Genomic DNA, 22,546 nt, shown 5'->3' on the forward strand with positions numbered 1-22,546 from the left:
GTGTTGGTCTCCAAAGGCAGCAATGAATAAACAAAACTTCAAGTATTTAGGTCCTTCTCCCCCTCAGCTCACCATTCTCGTAATGAATATAGTGTATTCATCGGGGCTGTAAGTAACATTAGCAGAAGGTAGGAGAGAGACTGCCTAGCAACCCACAGAAATCCCAAAGAGAGGTGGAAAGGAAGTGATTTTCATGTAATTATTCACTTCTACAAAAGCTGTTGTCAGGTAGACACTAGAAACATAGCTGTTTTATTATTCGTCTAACCTACTTTTAATCTTTTGAGAATCACTACCATTAAAGAGAGGGGAAAAAAGAGCTTAATTCAGCCATTTTCTGCCTGGCCGTTTAAGTTGTGTTTTCCTGCTCTAATGAAGGCTCTGCTTTCAGAAGCTGTGTTGTCTAAAAACCCCTGGGTAGTAAACTTCAGAAACAAACTAAGTCCTGTATCCAAAACTCAACATTTTTTTTCCTGCTTTTTCACAATACATGGTTCATATTTTTGTTTTGGTTTAGTTTCCCATTTAATGACACTTCCCATTGAGTTGAGAGAGCAACAAGATAATTTTTTTTCTTTTTTTTTTTTTCTTTTCTTTTTTTTCCCAAGAAGGCATTTGGGGACAGGGGGCAGGGGCTAAAGAGCTTATTTACTTTAGGTAACGCAGTTGGTGCCAGCGTCCTTGGATCCAGCAGGTTTTGTTGCTTTACTTTTCTGAAGGCGGGGACCCCGGCTTTGCGCTCAGCAAAAGCTGAGCTCTGTCCTTGGAGTTGACTGAGGCTGCATTGAGGTAACAGAGGGATATTTTAGTACTATTCATGCCATCTGGATAAGCCTGGAGGAGTTGTATTTCACTTGTAAAACATGCTAAACTCTCTTTTACATTGATGACTGTCTGAACAAATAGTTGCCACTTTCAAGTAGCCTGAGGACAGCCACATTTTCAGGGAATACTCTGATTTATAGCCTCATTTTTCTACATCGCGCTTCTAGCATAGGTTCAATACATGTAGATTTGATAAACTTAGACATTGAAAGTTTTCTTTTAAGGGACTATAGTTAATGGAATATAAATATATCAGAAGTCCATTGAAATATTATTGAAAGTTGACGCAGTGACTTTCAGAACGGTTCATCACGAAGGTTGTCTTATAAGTTCTCAGAAGCTTTAACCTGGGCCTTTACTTAAAGTAATATTCTACTCAGAAAACTTACTTTAAAATTGCATTGTAACAGTCTCTTGCTCACTGGTTGTTCCAAGATTTCAGTTTCAAGCGGGAAGTTGCATTTTGCTGATCAGCTTTTCCTTGTGACCGCTGGGATTAACTAGTTTAATTTTGTGAAAAATGTTTTTGTCAATGGTCTTTTTTTTAATTAACTCTGTTGAAAAGATTGGTAAACTAAACATGTACCAAGGTCAGAAAATCAGTCTTTTCTGCTATTTTGTAGTCAAACGTGAGAAATTAAACCGTTAAAATAACTGCGTTGATTATTCAGGGAAAATGAAAATAATAAAGTTTATTCTTCCCTGTTTGATTTTTCTCTGCAGGATTCATAGGAATAAGATACATTATCAGCGTGCTGCTAGTCAGGAAAAAAGCTGAATGCATGCGAGGAATGGATTTATTCACTTTGAATGCCTGCATCTTCCAAGTGTTTGGGTCGGTTTTGAGAATAAAAAAGTACTTTGAACTGAAATATGTATTTTGCACAGTGGCATAGCACAGACATTCAGCTGATTTTTGTTAGCTGCTATTGAAGAAAAAAATTCAGTTGATTAAGAGAGAGTGACTAGGGAATAAATGAAAACTGGTTAATTTTCTTTTTCGTGCCTTTGAACAGAGATTTCAGTTGATGGCAGAATATAATGTTTTGCACTTTTTGCAACAGGATCTAAAACCACCGCACGTTACTGCCCAGCATGGCCGCCAGGGCTTTGGCCTCTTCTCCATCCATTTGACAAAGCATTCTGTTTGGAAACTGAAAATATCCAGAATGAATCTCTGTCTGTCTTTTCTGGTGGGGTGTCATGTGAACGTATAACATTCTTCATCTTGGTTAGCATACAAGGAACATAGGAAGTGTCAAAAAAAAACACCCCAAAACCAAACAAAAGCCACACATCCACATTGGCTGTTGCTTTCCTCTTCCAGTGTATCCTATCCAGCCTTCACACAGCAGGCTACTTGTCACCCTGGTGCTCTCTCCTGCTATTGTCAACTATGCTACACCATGCCAAACATAAGTTTATGATGTAGTTGAATGTTCTTCATAATGAGAAAGCTGGAAAAAAATTACTTTAATTGGAATAAGATCAGAGGTAAAATGATCAGTCCTCCACTACTGCCTATTTTATCATTTTTCTTAGAAGATGCATTCTTATATACACAAAAATGTAACTTGTAGCAGAGGAATGTAATAAATGGCGATTTAGGAAATGTTTTGGGAGTGATTCTTATAGTTGCACATTAACCTATACTGTGTAGGCCCAGTGTAATCAGTAGAATAATTCTTAGTTTCCTGGTGTCTTCAAAAGTTCATCTGAGTGATAGTATTGTCATTTATTTAAGAGACATGGGATCTAAGACTGGAAAAAATAGTCTTGAAAATAAAAAAATGGTAAAGCTTGCTGCCTAGGAAACTTCAGGTTACGTGGTATTTTCCTGTGGCGGTAGAGAGTATGTGCTCTTTATGTTTTTAATATCAAAATATTGAGTAGCAGAGTCTAGTGGCCCTGGAGTCCTGCTGATTGCTGCACCAGAGCAGTTACAGTCAGGAGCCTCTGCTCGTGCAGGATTTGTGCATTAGGAAGTACGTCTGCAGGAAAAACACCACCATTATGTATGAACATGGTTTGTTTACTTTAATATAGCTCTGAGTTATTAATGTTTGTCTCATGTACAATCATAGCTCTTTTTATTAGTGTCAATGCAAAATGAAGGTGTATTAATCACGAGAGGAAAGAAGGGTTCTAGTCTGACCTTGAAACAAGGTCAGAAGATCTTAGGAGGATCCGTCTATCCATCTGATTGTCCTCTGAATTGTATGTGTAGGCTCATAGCACAAGCACCTGCTGGTTTGCTGTGGGGCTACAGCAGCAAGGTCAGCTTGGTTTTCAATTTCAGCTCCTATTCAGCCAGACACGTTGGCTAGTAACCGAAAGCACTCTTTAATGACGAGCTGATAGAAAAGAATGACCCAGGCTATCTGAGATGAAGGGACAGGGTGAAATAGGGACTTTGGCTTTTTCCCAAAGTTGTTAGAAACTGCACTTTTTTTCCATCATATTTTGCTCAGCATGTATTTTGGAGTTTTCTACAGGTTTATGTCAGAAATTATTAGACCTGTTCTGACCCGCAGTAGCAGCGCTTGGAGCTGTAGTTGGCATTGCCAAAGGCAGTCCCCTGAACGCTTTTAGCTAGTTCAGGTGGCAGGAGGAGAGGAAGGAAGACTATGTCAGGGCCACGGCTGGCAGATTCTTTTGAAATGGTTTGATTCTCCAAAAGTGATCATAATTTAAACCTGTTGTTAATTTCTTCGTGTCTGATAGGGTACTCTTTAAGTACAGGTGCTACTTCAAGATTAAGACCTAACACTTTCATAAGTTCTTACGGTCCTGTCCTGTCTAAACCTGTATGATAATGAAGGAACGTACAGTAAGTTTTCCTAAAAGATGAAGCTAAGATCTTTGTCCTGGATACCCTGTCTGAGTTCCATTACTGGTTTTCAGTCTGTTTGCTGTCCATCTACTCTTCTTTTTTTCTACATTGCATATGGATTTTGTTGGATTTTTTTTTTTTTTTCTTCTGATCTTGTTCCTTCTTGTTGTGGTCTCCTCTATTCATTCATTGAATTTGCCTACCTTTTACAGTACATGAGGTACCCAGATAGCTTGACCGACTCCTAGGTGGCTTGGATGTAAACCATCCTTTGTGACCATAGAGGCACAAAGCATGTAGTTTAGAAGCCAACTTGAAAATACTAAACCTTGTGGTCTAGTACAGGTAGAAATGTTCCATAGCTGACATGATTTTTTTGACATTTTCCACACACTCCCCACATATTGTGAGAGACACTGGCACATGAACATTAAACCTATTATGATATGTAGGACTTAAACTCTAGTAATCCTCCTATTTAAGTCTATTTGGCAACAGGTTGTTTTATTCAGGCATTCTTACTGTTATAAAAATCTGCAACTCTTCTATGCCTTTACCTTGAAATTTCATTTATTATATCCTGACAGCAAAGGCTTTATTTTAAAAATAGGCAAACTGCTTTTTAAAATACAAACACTGCTGAGATTCATCAAAAAGTAATGAATAATTTAAATTAAAACTCTAAAGTGATTGCTCATTCTGTGATAACAAAATGGAAAAAATGACAATCAACATTTGGACCATGTTTTAAAGAGTGCAGCATTTAACTGGCCTGTGAGATGTCCCATATTCTCCGACAGAGTGCTTCATTATGGAATTGTCATTAACTGCTCCATAGTTAAGGATGCTTTCAGCTTTGCAGCTGAAGTGGTTGTTCATTCTCACTGTTACAAATGAAAAAAAAGAAAAGTGCGTATTTATGAAACTACACCACTGGGATGCATATTTCAGCCAGTACTCAGACACCAACGTGAAATTTATTTCCTTGATTTTGATAGGAATACGTAAGGAAGCAAACTTAAGTGTGTGGATACAAACATTAGCAGCCCTTCCATGTTTATCATTTCTAACAGATCCCTTAACTGTAGACTATGGGAAAGGCCATGGAAAGACAGATAAACAATACGTATGTTTTGCTTAATGGAAGAATCCTCATAGTGCTTGATTGTTCTTCTAGTTATGTATGGAGAAACATGGATGCTGAAGTTGTTTTAGATGAGCCATTACATTAAAAACTCTCTAAACTGTGTCCTGAAGCAAAGCATCACAATGATTTGGTACCATTAAGCAATCTGTGAAATATACTTTAGAAGATTACAAAAAGAGAAACGGTGACGTGTGTGTGTGTTTCTTTACATACACAAATCTCTGAAAGCACAATCCGCAGACACCTGAAGCCTATGGGTGAGTTCAGACTAGCATCAAGAACCCACAGCTACTATCTCAACATCCCTGCTGATGGTGGGAGTTCAGAGAGCAGTACCACAGGGAGGAAATCGTGACACCGGTCCTGCGACAGGTCAGATGCAGCTCTTGGGTCAGAGCCAGTTGGAACAACATTGACAATACTGTTTTCCTGTTTGGCATAAAGCTGGGAGCCTTACTCTATAGCAGCTTTATTCATTCCTGCTACTTTTCTTTGTGTGTAATTAGGCATATAGTTTATCACCTAGACACTGCCTGCTCTTTGGAGCTTTTCTGGGTTTTTTTGGTGTAAATTCCATCGTATCTTTCAGGCCCATAGATGGTCTTTCCTACTTAATGCCACAGTGACAATAGCACTAGTGTTCCACAGTGGTTATTCTCATCTGTTGACTTAAAGTAGAGAAAAAACTTCACCTTGCAATCGCAGTAGATCTGTGAATCAACAGTGAGAAGGCTGCTGTTACCACGTGTGCAGGGGCTTTGTGAGGACAGACAGGTACATGCACAACTGCCTGTAGACACGTTTGAACATGGAGTAAGTGTAGGAAGTGTTTGAGGCGGTTTAGTGCTGCACTGGGCCATTTCTAAAAAAATCATATTCTCTTTTGTTTGCTTTTCCCATTTTTACCATTATTTGAGCAACAGACTGAAAAATTAAACCATCACTGGTGTTTATCCCAAGAGCATGTCTACTCAGCCCACAGGCTTGATCCTCGCAGGCAGAGGCAACGTAGGCTGAGCAGGTCGTGCCTGCCTTCGTGGCCCAGGCACAGAGGGAGGTGCCTGGCTGTGGGCTCGAACATACAGCCTGCCACAAACAAAAACCAAAAAATTTCTGAGTATCACATTTTTAAGAAACCCCTCCCACTTTTGCTCAGAATGTCCTCAATGTGCCTTTTAGGCATCTTGCATTTTTCCTGTAGACTAATATGCAGAGACATGCACAACGAGACAGAACGGTGACATTTCACATATAGCTTCCTAGCTGAGGTGTAAAATGGAGCTTTTCAGGTGACAACATAATATATATTAAAAAAAATAATTATCTTTTAGGAGCATCAGACTGAAAATAACTACTTAATTTTCCCATGTTCCCCAGACATCAAACAATTTCACATCTTTTGAGTTACATTCCGCTGTTTGTCACGACTCTAAAGGCTTGTGGAAATGACAGTTAAAGTCAGTTTATCCTGGGACATGTTTCCTGCGGTCATGGGAAGATTCCATAATAGCTGCGTAGTAGTGTTTGCTTTGCTTTAAGAGCAGTAAAGGACTTCTGGAATGAGGTATGGTATGGCTTTAAGTGGTGAGCAGTATTCTCCCAATTACTTAATTGGTGGAAATGATAGGGACTAAGGGTGGCAAGGGCTCCCTCCTGAGAGAGGCGGCTGTAGGAGTCCCCGTAGGTCTTGATCTCTGTGGTCTCTCTATCCCAGCATGGGGAGTATGTCAGTGGACCTGTTTGGGAAGACACGAGTTCACATGACTTGTGCTGTGAAGCAGTTAGGAGCTGGCTGTGCCTGCGCTGAGTCTGCTGAACGCAACTCACGTGTAACATGTTACATGAGGCTGTCACGATGTCTGCTGCATGTTTCTTGTAAGGCAGCAGTAAGTACTAAGACGTGGCAGCAGTGATTCTGTATATGGAGGTATTGTCTGCCCAGCTGTCTAAACTGTGTACTTAGATATGGTACAGAATTACAGAAAATAAATACAGAGAGTACAGAAGGTAAAGAGAAGGTACAAAAAGAAAAAAACTGGAAGCTAACAATAGTCCTTCAGGCGAGCACTGTTCATTTTTATTCTATGCATTATGGAAATAATAAACATCAGCATGTAGCAGGTTTTGCCCAAGGTCTCTACTTTATTCGGGTACAGCATAAACTAAGCTCATTTTAGGACAGTTACGCAGTATTTTGTTTTATCCTTTTTGCTCGTTGCTTGGCCTTGTAAATATACTGCATATCGTTCAGACCTTGATCATCACAAAAAATGGCTCAGCCTTTCGAAGTGACTTATTTCTGCACTGTCCACACGCTTCATAAACCTCAGTTGTTTAGTTTTCAATATATGGCATGACCCCATCTTGCTGATGTAAAGAGATATATAGGGAGACTAAAATGAGAAACTGTCAGTCCTTTGGGGATTTTTAATTTGAAGTTGGCAGGCCTGGCTTTTTATACAGTTTTTTTCACTTGGTCCAGACGTGGCTTTCATTCACCTTGGTTGCAACAGTGAATGCTCAGTAATTTTGTACTTCACTTTGGACACCCATTAAATGAGGACTACCCAGTTAATGAACGTTTGAGAAAGGGTTGGTTTAAGTGATTTATGGACATAACGTCACATGGAAGCTTTGTAGCAGAGACATGAAAAGAATTTAATTCTCCAGAGCAGTAGTCTGTTGTCTTCACTACAGCACATCCCCCTTCTTCCTTCTTTATCCTTCTTCATTCATTACATGTGTTACAATCGTGGCAACAAAGGAGGCAAGGGATCATCCAGACAACAGGATCCTCTGTTTGACCAGCTCGATTCATCTCCCTGGGCAGAGAGGAATAGTCATGTAAATGAAGATGTGTCCTAGACCTACACACCAGAAGGCCAAATTAAGATTACTCAGGCGGGCTTAATATCCGGGTATTGCTAGCTTTTGAGAGCTGGACTTTGCAAAACAGCACTTTCAGTTTTTAGTAAAAAAATGTTATTGTTGATTCTGTTTTGTGGAATTGAGTCTGTACCAACATAAGTTAGTTATCAGCTGGGCGCAGCTGAGACCACAGCTAACGGTGAGAGAGAGGAAAGCTGTAAAGTGAATTGTGGGAAAGCCTCAAAATGGGGATCAGGGAACAGACAACTCTGCTGTTCCCCTTCCGCTCAGAAAATGGAAAGTGGAGGGACTCGCAGTCTCTCAGTCATGCCCCATTTCTACCTGGAGAAAGCAGGCAGTGCCAGAGAGTTGAGGCTTCTTTACTTTGCCTTCTCCCTTTGGGAACAGAGCTTCAGCACGTGGGCTCATTGAGCAGCCCCTTCTTCCTAACTAGCAAGAATTATTTCCATACAGGAGTCGGAGCAATAGCTGTGCTGCTGTGTTCTGAGCTGGGGTTTGCATTCGTCTGGTTTGTCCATACTGTTGCTAATGTTGCGCTGGGCTTACACATCTAGAAAATGGCCTTACCGTGGCCGCAAAGATGTAAGCATGGTAGATATAAAGGTTCTGGCCTTTGGCATTTGGATTTTTTAGATATTAAGGTATAATAAACAAAGGTTTTGTGCTTTAATTTTAATCTTGTTTTGACATGGAAATATTTGAAATGTGAGATGAAAAAAAGTAAGAAGAAACACTTAGTTCTATCTTTTAAAGTAGGAGCTAATAGAAGACTACAAAACACTTTCAATCCCCAAATTTATGAATGCATATTACTGAATTGACTTAATTATCACTAACCAAAAGATTTTCAAGGTACAAAGATTATAAAGCATGAACAGGATGTTCTCTGCTGCAGGTCCTTTCCTCTGGAATTTACTCATGCCAGAAACGTATCAAGCCCCATCTCTTTTCAGAAAAAACGTACTCCTTTTGTCGCAGCCTTTCACCAGCTGCTGGCTCCAGAACCCTCGGTTTGCAGCTTACTGGCAGTCTTTTCTTTGTCTCTGTCCTTCAGAATTTCATTGTTCTGCAGAATTGTGCTACATTCATTCCATGTTCTTAAAAAAATGTTACGGCTTCTAGTATAAGCTAGACATTGCAAATTAAGCACTCTCAGAAATAATGAATAATGCTTTTGTTGCTATAAGGCAAATGGATGACACCTGGATTTGTGAGTGGTATCTACAAGAGGCCATCTGTACCCACTATAAGTTTTAACCAGAACAACTTTCCCTGAGGTACAGTTTATGAATAAGACTGGGTGTGACTTAAACTAATAAAAAATTTGTGTACCTCGACAAATGAACCAACCATGAACGAGTGATGTTAAATATCAAACGGTCACTAGCTCTTGGGGCAAGAATATGAAGGACTGATCTGTAGTATCACTGCGTGGCTTTAAAATGTTGACATGTCTAGGTTTGTGACAAAATACAACATAGTCCATCTCTCATGTTTTTTCAGCTACAAAAATCTACCTGTGGTTTCTAAATTCATTTCCCTCTTTGCCGCTTTCTTGATCAGTTGTAGATGTTTTTGCCATTTCAGAAGCCTGAAATTGAAATATTAATGGTCATCACAAATTAAATGTCACTGGTTCTTTGAGTGTACAACCCAAAAGAAGCTACACTGATTCCATTATTCCATTCAGTAAATAAAATTACTTCCTCCTTCCTGTTTAAACAATAGTCCTAAGTTCTGATGGAATTTCTAGGTTGATCTCATATAATGCAACAAAAACAAAGGGTTCTTCAATCTGATTCAACTTTTATAGAATACGTGAACATTTGCTTACAGGACATGTTTCTCAAAGTATTTGCCACTGTTTATGTTGAATCACTGTCAGATGTCACGGTCTTCAGAGGAGAGTTGTTTTCTTTGAAGGAAATAATATGGGCGGAATTTTAACCATTTTTCTAACCAGGTACACAGGACCTCCGGAGGGATGTGCTCTCTGCTCTTCTTCTCAAGCAGCTCTGGAGTTTCTCACTTCCAAGTACAATTCTCCTTTGCCCCCGTTTCCACTAGTACTTGCTGTCCAAGGAATAATCAGACTTGTGTGGAGCTGGCGTATGCCAAGAGGAAAGGCTATTGCTCATCTGAGAGCTATACAATGCACTGCAACAACATTGTGCAAAAACTGAAATGGAAGGAAGCAGCAGATTCTACACGTGCTGATCCAGTTTCCTAGCTTTTGTTTATGCTTAAGAAGACCGTGCATTTTCAGTTGACCTATGCTACTTACAGCTTTTTGGGAGCTTCCGATCTTGTTAAAGAGCCTGTCTGTCAAAAGCCTTTCTCTGTGCCATTTTTTCCTTACCAAGTGGTGAAACTTCGGGATGTAATCAGCTGTATCTTATTCAGTATGACAGCAATGAAACCATTTAAGCCACTGATGCAAATCAAATGTGATCTTAATGTTATTCCTAAACAGAAACACACTCAACAACTCCGGAGACCAAGGTCTCACTTGATCACATGTAAAACAAATACATCCCCTTCACATACTTATGAGTATTTGATTACTATTATTAGTATTACTGTTATCCATCATTAAATCATTCCCTGCGTTACCTCTTTCCTGTCTCAAAGTTAGAGTAGCTAATGGCTATACAGCTGTTGCCTCTGGTTATCAGTCAGCGTTTTGTTATGTCTCTGAAAAGCACTTTGGTTGCTCTGCTTAAAAAAAAACAACAAACACACACACAAAAAAACCACCACAGCAAAAAAAAACCAACCTTGCAGAGTTCATTTATCCCAGGAAACCAGGAGTCAGAATTTATTGGACTGGAAATAATAGTGCAGCTGTAGATGTGGGTTCTTCACATCTCTCTCATGGCAAAATCAGGAGTTAAAACGTATATTCACCTCCAGTTAATAACATACCTAGACTCTGGTCGAATAAAATGAACAGTTTTGTTGGAGTATTTTTAAAGTTAAAAAAAAAAACTTGCCTGTTATATTAATGTTCTGAGATTGCTGTGAGGAAAATAATCTCACTGTGTCAGCTCATGCTTCCTTTTTTTTTTTTTCTCCTTTCTTTGATTTAGAATTTAATATTTGCATCATTTTAGGATATAAATGTTACCATAATGATATTACAAAGCTACTTATTTGCCAAGTTCTACAGAACTTTTATTTGTTAATTGTACAGTGACCAGAACAACTGTGTCCTCGTGCCTAATTGGGGCCACCAAATATTGCTAAAAAAGAAAACCCTTTCCCCGGATAGGTTGTCTCTTCAATTTCCTCAGCTTAATTTGTATATTATATATGAATGGCATATTTTGTCTTTCTTTTTTCACAGTAAATTTTTAAATTTGAATAATTATCGAGAATGAGCTGAATGCAGATGATTCTATTTAGGTTACAGTTACTAAGCCCTTATAGCGTTAATAAAACCATTAAAGAATTTATACTGGGTGAGGTTTTTCTCCAGAAATTCGGTCTTTGTACTTAGATTAGGTTGAACCTGTGAAGATCAGCTGAGTTCCTCCTTGTTTATACGACTGAGGAGGAGAGGGGAACTTAACTCACAGCATATTTTTTTTTAAGGTCGTGCCTTATAAAAGGTTTGCCAGACACTATTACTCTGTACAGGTGCCTCTGCAAATTTGCAGTCAATATATGCATAAAGGTGATTCCTTCTCGACCTTTTTTAACCACTCCATTTTTTTTGTCTTCAGGTGTGGGTGGATGCCGGTACACAGATATTTTTTTCATATGCGATCTGCTTGGGGTGCTTGACAGCCCTGGGAAGTTACAACAACTATAATAACAACTGCTACAGGTAATATCTTCCACACTTTATTTTTACACTTAGTTTCAGCGAGGAAAGCGTCCACGTACTTAGCTTCACTCAGAAGTACTTCCCTTTCCCTTTAGCTATTTGCATGATTAATCATAAGCATATGCACATATTTTTGTAGAACAGAGATTTATAATGTTCCTTAGAATTGTTTAGGAGGAACTCTTTTCCAAAATTTATTTGGTGTTTTCATCCCTTTTGATCATATCTGACCCTTGCACAGCCACAAGCCACTCAGTATACACAGGTATATGCAATTGCATGTATAATATACTGAATTTCATACATATATAATTGCATGTGTGTGCAGTATTTGATTGTATAACGTATATCTGCTTTAAGAAAAAAATCCTACAAAGAAATTGTCATTGAAACTCACCCGAGTTTGGTCTACACTCTGAATGTCACTTTTTCCTGTAGTTTACTGGCTCTTAGCTACAGCACAGTAGAAATGGATACCATTTCATTGCTGATCTCTATAGAAATCTGTCAGAGAAGTACTTCAGTAGGTTTTAATCTTTCCTGAATCAATGTCAAATGGGTACGACTCACAAAAAATCTTCATTCCATTTTACTTGCACAGGCAGGAATATCAGCACTACTTTTTTCTTCTGGCATCAATAATTATTGAAATAGTTTTCCTACTATGCAACACAGTATGCAAGACAGTAAATGACAGTTTGATTGTACTGACTCCATTATGAACAGGGAAATAAAATTTAATTTTTCTGCAAAGGAAATAATACAGTCCAAAAGAAAAGAACCCCAAATACACCACCCCTGAAACCCCAGAAGTGTAAGTATTTACTTGGAGAGTTCAGGAGACAGTTTTAGGAAATGCCACCTTCTTTCATGTCTTAGCAACAATTTGCTCTTCTGTCAGAGAAACCCCAAACAGTAGGACTCTCCAGAAAGAGGGAACTGGGATACTGGGAACGACAGAGATACGAATGTATCCACCAGCCAAATGTCTGCAAAGCTGTCCAGCGGCGGTTAAGGGTACTTTACTGTCTAAACATGCAAAGTAACTTAGTAGTAACGTAAGTTACTCTTTGCTTGGCTATGACGGCCAAAATTCCAAATGGTTTGCTGCATAAAGTAGTGTAAGTCCCCCACAATCTTCAGTGCTGATTGACATTGCTTTCAGAATAACGATCAAGATGCCCCAACAGTGGGTAATGAAAGTTTTCCCTAATTAGCATAAGTGATGCTTTAACAAAGGCGCTACTCCTTTTCTCTCTCATTTAATTATTTTTCTATTTCTTTCCAGTTGCATCCTACCTAGAAACTATTCTGTCACTGCCTCAAGGACTGCAGTAATCTTTTTGCTGTGGTTTTGTAACTCCTTACAAAAGCAGGAGTTTTGAGGTGTGATCAGAGAGCTTACGTAATTTTCCTTCTTTTCCTCTGACCTGAGCAGCGCAGGTTGCGAAAACATCAGCAGCTCTATTTTAAAGCTCCTGAGCAAGATGCATCAACAAAATACTTTTTACTGAATCCGGGTGCCAGAGCACTGGCACAGGCTGCCCAGGGAGGTTGTGGAGTCCCCTTCTCTGGAGATTTTCAAGCCCCGCCTGGATGCAGTCCTGAGTAATGTGCTCTGGGCAATCCTGCTTTAGCAGGGGAGTTGGACTCGATGATCTCTAGAGGTCCCTTCCAACTCTGAAAATTCCATGATTCCAAGCTTCACAATTCCTCTAACAAAACGTTTTCACAGATTTCCTGAATAGGACAGCTTTTGTTGTGTCCCAAAGTATGATTCTTAAGAAGTCTGAGGAAACAAGTAGGACAGAAGTCAAGTGCAGAAAGCAGCTGAGTTAAACAGGGCTGTTAACAGAGCAAGACATCCAAAGCAGCGATGCAGTGGAAAGCAGAATTATATTTGTATTCTAACTAGCACTTTAAAAAATTAAAATCAAGCCATGGATTTGCCTCTTGTGATACCCACAGTGTACTGGCTGATTGTAATATCTACTTCCACCCTTTGCGCTCTGTTTTACTGATTATTTTTTTCTAAGGGGCAGTTGCAGTGGAAAATAACAACATGCGGTATTTTAGTGGAGAATGGGAAAATCTAAACTGCATGTGGGTTTTTTCTTATTAGCAACCTGATCTAATTCATTAACATTGTAAATGAATTGCAAACAAGTCACTTCACATCTTTGAACAGGAAATGAATTTGTATTGTCCTTACTTATCTTTCGTTGTAATACGTTAATGCAGCTCCTCCCTGGATTTACAACAGTTTATATCAAAATTGGATCTTATGAAAAGATGAAAGTAATGGCAGTACCATCAGCAGGCAATGTTTTCCCCATATAAATAAAAGAAAGGTGTACTGATGTTTCCTCTAATTTTTAGCAAGCTAAGAATTCCTAATCCATTCAGACCTTCTTAAGGGATGGATTAACTTCAGACAACCTCAGTAGACAGAAGAGGAAGATGTTCTTGTTCCTGCTTCATGTGCTCTGCATTTGCAGAACTGATCCAGCTCCCCGCTGGACCCTGTGTGGTTCCCCACCAGGGGGAACGCCATTTGGTTTTAAAGCACCACTCCTTTGTACTGGAGGCTGCACCTCGGCAGGACGATTTTTATGCAAGAGCCCCATGTACAAACCAGGGGTTAGCTGCCATGTTGCTGCTGTGGTGCAGAAGATAAATCAGTGATTCCACACACTGTCAACAAATGGACAAAACTTTTAAGTAATGAAGATGTGTCCTTTATCAAGCTCCTGCCTAAGAGGAAAAGAGGAATGGGAATTGGTCTTGAAGGGATCCATAAGGGCAAGGAAGTAACTGGAGGGGATGCAAAAAGGCTCTGTGGGCTCTTCTCTCTAATCAGAGAAGCTCCTGAAGGAAGGCAGAATCAATTTTCAGCAGTATCCTGCCTGGTGGGCAGAGAGAGGATAAGGGATGCATGTCTTGAATTATTCAGGTGATTGGCAAGACATTAATTTGGAAGAATGTGAAGTTTTCATAAAAATTTGAAGTTTTCCTTTCATTTGAAATCAGTTTGGGCTTCAGTCAGGCTCTGATGCCTTCCTACCAAGGATGCTTATAAAAAATTGATGGAAAATTAGATAAACTTCATGTTGTCCTTCCAATGGTTCTTGGGCAGTTGTGTTTTAAAAGTCATTGATTTCACAATCAATGGATCCAGGTCCCCCTCTCAGTTTTCCTTCTCATAGCAGAAAAAAAGACTGAACTACAGGTTACATACTTCTGTAGAAGGAAAAAAAAAAACAACCAAAAAAAAAAAAACCCAAACCAGAAAGGATTAGTAGAATTCCTGCAAAGATAAAGGGAGGATGTCAATTAAAATTGGAGGTTATATTTTTATTAGGACAGGAAACACTGCTATGTCTCTAGAGAACTGTGTGTTTGGTCTATGACTGTCTAACTGGGGAAGAAAATGATAGAGCTGTGGCTGTGTTATTTCAAAAGAACAGGTCCCTCACTAACTGGAGATGATGAAAATCCCCTTAGGTTTGCTTTGGCCCATTTCCTTGGAGAAATGCTGATCTACCCTGTAACTATTTTGTACTGCGGCACTGTGGAAAAATGTCTGTACTCCTATTGTTCTCTCATAGATGATCTAGTTATATAGGACTGCCCAGATTCAACCACTTGGGCCTTGCCCTAGGACCTTCCGTCAAGAGGAAGCAGCAGAAAGTGCCAAGGGTTCTGAAGTGGCACTGGGAGCAATGTCTCTCCAGCTCAACCATTTTTCGCATGGTTAGGAACTAGCAGCTCTCAAATGTCCTGTACCACACCGTTCATCAGAAAAAAATATCATGTTGTTTGGATTGCATTTGAAACCTGAGAATAACCTAAAATAAATCTTATCTGCAGAAAACAGGCTGTTCTGAATGGAAGCACGTGCGACTGGTACACAGCCAGATCCATTCCACTGAAGTAGTACTTCTTTTTTTTTCCCCCCAAAGGATTAAAAAAGTACATCTTTCTGACATCTCTTATTGACAGTGTTTCATCACACGCAGTTTTAACTTCTCAGCATTGAACTCACCAGCTTCTTACGTGAGATAGGCTGGGGTGAGACTCTCTCCAGAGCTACTTCACTGCTGACGTACACCGAGAAGAATGGTTAGGAAGATGATCTTTGTCTTTGTTTTCTTTCTCTGCAAAGCACAAAGAACTCCTTGTTCCTGGTTGCTTTCTTTTAGATTGCTATTTTGCTTTAAAACATCCAAAGCGTATAAGTAGCCTGGCTGTGCATTACTACAGGAAGCAATTTCATATGAAAAGCAAATAAGTAACAGATTAGAATTCTGACCTTTTACAGAAAGTGTTTTAAAGGGCCTATTTACCCCTGCTAATGGACAAACACTGTTAGAGAGAGTCCATGCATGAAAGAAGTGTGACCATCACTGGACTTCTCCATGTCTGAGTCTTGATCTACAAATGGGAGTATTCGTTATTTTTAATTTCTAGACAAATTTTGGCAATTTATAGGTGATATGCCATATAGAAATTTTTACTATGAAATGATTATGAAAAGATTCTCAAAATAATGGTTAAGATTTACTGTAGATAAGGTGATGAAAGAGAGCCAAAGCATCCCAGGGCCCAATGGCCATAGTTCAGCTGATCACTCAGTTTGTAGTATTGAAGTATACAGCTGCTTCCTGCTGTTTAGAATGTGTATGCCTGATGCTAAGGTGAGTCAAAGTCAGCAACAGAAAGACCTTTGAACAGATGTGGGAGGCAGTGCAGGCCTCATTAGTGAAGGAATAAGATGCTGGAACTGGTCACCTCACCTTCAACTTAATAAACTGATGAGACAAAGTTACAAGATAAAAATACCAAATGAAACAAGCAACAGGATAGAGAGATTACCAAAGAAGTTTTGCCAGGACTTCAAAAACATGAATTGTCTGTGATTCTCAAGAAGTCACTACAAATGAGTGACAAAGATGGGAATCATTATTGAAGATGTAGATTCAGAACCTGTGAGACTTTACAGGGTCAGTTCTTCTCGTAGATACCAGAGTAAGGCATAGGCTTGGTAGAGCCACAGGCTTGCCTTGTGCTTCAGTGTTTTAGAATCCTAATTTACTTTCAGGCATCTAGGTTAGATTATTACTTTCTCAAGAACACAGCTGTCTCTTGCAGCAAACAGTCTTAAAAGACTGACTGTCATGATCAATCATTCCTACCCCATCATCTGTCAAGCCTGAAGTGCTGTCTGAAAGCAGGATAACGACGATATTTCACTGAGCTCTGGGGAAAGATCACACCTTTCTGCAAGAGTATTTTCTCGTTTTTGAAAGTGATTTACTATTGTGACGTTTCCAATCTGGGAAAAGAAATATTTCTTCACCTTGGCCTTGTAATTGTCGTTGTTTGATGGTTGAGAGATCAGTGTCCCTGCGCTGTCTTTGCCAACTTGTTAGGCAATTTTTAGGCATGTACACACTTCTTAGATTATGTGTGGTGCTTCTCATGATCACAACTTCTTAAAAAAGTTTGTAAACCAACCTTGAGTTGTATTTTGTATGGATATGTATTGACAATGTACTGTAACTGGAATAGAATTAGCTAAGATCTGACCATTTTTATATAGTTTATAAATGAGTTCATATCCTCTGGAATACATTATTACAACTACTGTAGAAAAATTGTTCTTAACAGCATTCTTACAGTATTTTTACATGTTCTTTTAAAGAATCTATCAAAAAACAGTAAGTGAGTAGCAACAGGCTTGCAATTCAACCAGCTAAAACACAAGCAAGAGTATTATGTTGGTATCTTCCTGCAAATGCTTATGCCTGACTGATTTCTCTCAGGCATAGTATCAGTTGGGAGCTTACTCTTAATGAGCAACTTAATGTCCATTCCTGCAGCTTGGGGTTCTGTCAGTCCTATGGCTCAGTACATGAAAGAAACCCAGGCTCTGGAGATCAACTGCAGTGTTTTTTATTTATATTTTCAGAGACTGCATCATGCTCTGCTGCTTGAACAGTGGCACAAGCTTTGTTGCTGGTTTTGCTATCTTTTCAGTTCTTGGATTTATGGCTTATGAACAAGGCGTGCCCATTGCAGAAGTTGCAGAATCAGGTAAGTTCCAAAAGCAGTCTTCTGATTTTAGAAAAAATGCCCAGAGGTTGCTGTCAGAATACTTAGTCTGTGCCATTATCTTATGGGTAAGTTGACTGTTTGGCAGGTAGTTTTACAGAACTCCTCTTAAAAACCTGTTACCTGACTCGTTATAACCACTGGTATAGAAGAGTTCTTGGCTATTTTTATGGTCATACGTTTATGTGTGAAAAATATTAATGTTACTGTGTATAGCACCAAATTCATAAAGTCAAGGAGTTATTGTAACACAACCTTACTCCAGCTGAGCATCCAGAAGATTGTTTAGCAGAGATATATTGCTCAGTTATGCCCCTTGAGTGTTATAGCCTCAGGAAAGGAGCATTCCATTTCCTTTAAAAGGAACGCACCAAAATCCACACAAATATTTGTTCCTTCTGGTTGATTAAGTATAAAAGTTCTTGGTTTGAGTCCAGAAAGGTACAAAGGCCCAGCTCTGTGAGAAATTAGCACCTAACATTCATTACCATTGCTTGGAGTTAGGCATCTAATGAAAGTTAACTGCTCTTTAACACCTTTGCTGGGTTTACATCTTTAAGCATCACTTAAAACTCAACAGAACAAAAAGAACAGGAGCGCTGCACAGGAAGAAAAGCAATATAATGCTGAACTGTTGAGAAGGAGAAATGACTCTCATGAAGTTAGCCAAGGTTAGCAAGGCAGGTAGAGCTTCACTGATACTGTCGTGGAAAATATTTCTCTTTTCCTAAAGCCCCCAAGACAACTGGCTATACTATTATAGAAGCTATATAGAAAAATGTTAAAAGACTACAGCAACTCTGGAAGCTATAGGAGCTTGCAAATACTGCATGAAATGAAGTGAAAAAGCAGTAATGTGTTGACAGGTCTTCACTGAAGTTATTGCAGCTGGAGCACAGAGGTACTCCTTGATCAGCCTTGTTGTGATACTGCCTTTGTATCCCTGCTTTAAAAGCTGGCAAACTTCAATAAAAGCTGTTATAGCATGAGAGTTTGCAGCAGCTGAAAAATGGGCCCAGGTAAATAAGAACACGAAAATACGAGTGAGGTGAGATGGTATTTTAGCAGATCTGAGAAGTTACCAGTGCTGTTGCAAAAATGTTCTATTTTAAAGATTTCTTTAAATATGCAGCCAATGAATTAATGTTATGTACCAGCAGCAGCACTCAAAAATGCAGAGCAGATTTTTAACAAACCAGTAGACATTTGGCTAGCACCATGTATGGCTTCTAAAACAAAGCTCTTACCATCGACTGTGTTCTACAAAATGTCAGATACACTCCTGTCTTAGGGAGAAAAAAAAAGATTCTAGAATATGTTAATGTTATATAAAGCAATCACAAGACCACACGCTATTATTTATTCAGGTATATGAGTCTTGCTGTACATCCACGCAAAGAAGATGGAGACCATGAAGTACAGTGCTGTCTTAACTGAAATCTTAACCTTCAAACATTTGGACAGGATGTAGGCAGAGTTGATGTGCCAACCAAGTCTCCATTACTGAAGCCTCATCACCAAATATTTAGACTATTAGAGATGTAGAGTTTGTCAAGGTTTTCAATCTTGTATTTAGCACCTCTTATCTGCCATAAAAGAGCGATCAAGTTGCGGTAGGTTAACCCTGGGCAGCATCCACACTGCTGTTCACTCACTCCCCCACGCTGGGGGCATGGGGAAGGGAACAGGAACAGAAAAAGCGAGGAAACTCGTGGGTCTAGATAGAGACAGTTTAATAAGCGATGCTGTGCAAGTACTGTTCAGCAATAGCCACAATGTTGGTGTTAGCAATGCTGCTCTAGCCACAAATCCAAAACACAGCACCATACAGGCTGTTATGAAGAAAGTTAACTCCATCTCAGCCAGACCCAGTACACAAGCATAAATATTTCCTTTCTTCCTTTTCAGGACCAGGACTTGCATTCATTGCTTACCCTAAAGCTGTTACCATGATGCCTCTTTCTCCACTGTGGGCAACTCTGTTCTTCATGATGCTCATATTCCTTGGATTAGATAGTCAGGTATGAAACAAACTCTATTTAAATATTTTGTCAGATTCCCTAGCACATGTATATCAGCATCCTTGATATAAACAGCATCTAACCTGATGAAACAATGAACCCTGACGTAATTCCTTGCTTAAACCTGAATTCAAGTTCCTTTTTTTAAATCTTAGTTATGTGAGAGTGGAGATTCTTTTATGATTTACTGTGAACACTGACTCAGCCTGACAAAAGCTTTCATTATTAACATGGAAATCAGTTTAAACTTAAATATGGGTGATTAAAATTCACAGTTCAGTAAAATACCAGTGTGCCGTCTTTTCCTGTTTTTAAAGCACCTTGGAATGAATTTTGAAACTGAATATCAGATAGTGATAATGTAAGTTCCTATGGTGAATTTATACTTCAAGATACCACAGCAAGAAATGCACAGTCATATTCTGCAGCAAAGTGACAGCATAGAAGTTGTCCTTCCTATGTGACCATAAAATTGTGAAAGCTGTTGTGTGTTCGTTTTGATGAAAAATGTAAAGTAGCTGGCATTTTGAGCATGCAGCTCAGCTCTCAGCATGATTTGGTTCAGAGAGTTCATGACTGTATACTGTAGAATAAAGCTCTTCAGTGCTTGTTTTGCATGACATTTCCAATCATTACACTTAATGTTTTAATAACTGCTCTTTTTCCTGATCTAACAATGTTTTTTAGAAGTCTTTTTTAAAATTAGCAATTCCAGAATTCTACTCTTGACTGTTCCAATGAAGCAGGCTTTTTATTGTCTGCTTTTTGTTGTCTACTTTTGGGCATTAATTTTATGCCTATTTTGAAAGCCTTGCTCCAGAGCCCTGAGTCAGAAGCTCGGGCCTCTTGCTTTCTGCTGATATTTAAAGTTAATAAGAATGTTCCTTCCCTCCTTCTTTAGGTGGACTTGGCTTGGGCACTTAATAGCTTTGTGGAACTTCTCTCTTCTGTAAAATGGAGAGAAGTTCTCCAAAATAACTGCAGTTCAATCAGGGTGCTTAGAGTGAAATCCTGCTGCAGTCCCAGGAATGGTTTGTACATTATTTAGGTTCTGTTCAAGCCACATTTGAAAAAGTTAATTTTTATGTAATCCATCTGCTGCAGGGCAAATGCATTGTGAGATAATATTAGTGGGTTCAACTATTTGAATTTGGTGGTAGACTGGAAATCCATAGCTTTGAGCTTTTTAATTCTGAAATTATGTTCCTCTCGGTTTGAGCTTCTGCTTATAGAGTGTTCTCAGGAATCATTCAGTCTCTATGGATATAAGGATATTTGAAGTGTTTGGTAGTAAATCCAAATCCCAACAGTGATGAGACACGTATTTCATTTGTACTTTCCTATCATTTGTTCTAGTTCGTGTGCGTTGAAAGCCTTGTGACAGCTGTTGTAGATATGTACCCAAAGATTTTCCGAAGGGGCTACAGAAGAGAACTTTTGATTCTCGGCCTTTCCATTGTGTCGTACTTCATCGGCCTAATAATGTTAACAGAGGTAAGATGTGCTTTGTTGGACTACTGCAGAAAAAAGGAATCGGGTTTCTGTTTATAATCGTAACAGAGAAATGCAAGAATATTTGCAGTAGACAAATTTCACTGTGAGGAATATGATTACAAAATACTTGAGAGACTGTTCCCAGCTACTGTGTAACATTTGAAATGTGAAATGTATCCTCAGTTTTTCAGTTGAGCTTAGGAAATATTTTAATCAAAGTTACGTAGCCAAGGAAGATTCCATCTACTTTGCACCAGCCAACCTGATGTACGGATTGTGGTTTCTGCTTACTTACTCTGGGCAGACCAGTCTGAAGGCAACTATATTTTGGATGAACAGATCAATAACGAAGATGAAGTAAAGTGAAAATAGAAAACTAAAATATCTTTGATTTTTATATCACCAGGCCAGGTCAATCAATACAGCCCACCTCTGATCAGAAATTGCTGCAGTAAAAGAAATACAGAAAAAAAAATTCCAACAAACCAAGATGTTTGCTTTGGGATGTTCTAAACCAAAAATTCTGAGGGTGTCAGTCCATCCCATCTGTTCATGATACGACGTGTCTGGCACTCCTGTGTTTGGTACCCAGGTTGGGGAGGGACTGTGGGATCCTTTGGCACTTGGTAGGGGTTTAGTCTTGCTGCTCGGCGCCTGCTTTACAGAGTGAGTTGTATCAACAGTCATCTTCTCTTTCGCGTTACCCTCTCAGAACACTCTCCTCTGCCCACATTCTTCTGCTTGCTGGGCCATTAGAGCCTCACTGCACCAGGGAATGAGGCAAAGAAAAGTTTCATGTCTGAGGAGCTGTAGAATGAAATGTCTAAGGAATGTGTGTCCGGGGAAGCCTGGCTGTATTAGCCAAGAAGGGCCACAACGTGTCTCTGTTGTGCAGCAATCTCAGACAAGGTTTCCCAGTGAAGCAGCCTCTCGGTCATTTAAATTCCCTCTACAGAGATCCATAGTCCTTAGACCATGTGCTGTTCAAATTGTTTTGTTACTGAAAATTAGAAAATTTCACCCCAAAAAGGTGGTAGGCAATTGTACACATGTTAGTCTGTTGTCCTCGGTCTGCAAGATTTTGGAATAATTCCTCCCACAGTGCAAGTGTTAAGCAGAGCACTGAGAGACATGTTATCGAGCGGTACTGGCTAAAAGAAACATAAGCATGAAGAATGAAGAGGAAGCAAGTTCTCCAAAATGACAGAAATATTCTTGCAGGAGTTTTGCAGAATTGTTTTCCTTGTATTGTCTTAGTTAGTTGATCTCTAAGTTTCCAGTTCGCTCAGGTATTTGCTGAACCTGACAGTGAGCTCTTTGCAGTAAAGATGTTCACTTGTAAGATTTTGGGAAGCAGTCAGCTGGCAGAGCTGACTAAAAGCAATGTAGCTAAT

The 22,546-nt window shown here is 39.3% G+C and overlaps 1 protein-coding gene across 1 annotated transcript in view; it reads left to right on the forward strand.

Moving 5' to 3' along the window:
- Positions 1 to 22,546, forward strand: part of SLC6A11 (solute carrier family 6 member 11) — a gene marked incomplete at its 5' end in the record, with an annotated part of 112,431 nt that overhangs the window by 82,718 nt on the left and 7,167 nt on the right. The window contains 4 exons of the mRNA XM_082487736.1: positions 11,420 to 11,523; positions 17,495 to 17,619; positions 19,546 to 19,658; positions 21,015 to 21,152. Of these exons, the coding sequence (XP_082343862.1) occupies positions 11,420 to 11,523; positions 17,495 to 17,619; positions 19,546 to 19,658; positions 21,015 to 21,152 (480 nt within the window). The remainder of the gene's footprint in view (positions 1 to 11,419; positions 11,524 to 17,494; positions 17,620 to 19,545; positions 19,659 to 21,014; positions 21,153 to 22,546) is intronic.

This window comes from Vanellus vanellus (genome assembly GCF_965231255.1).
Source record: "Vanellus vanellus genome assembly, chromosome: 9".
NCBI classification, from domain to species: domain Eukaryota; kingdom Metazoa; phylum Chordata; class Aves; order Charadriiformes; family Charadriidae; genus Vanellus; species Vanellus vanellus.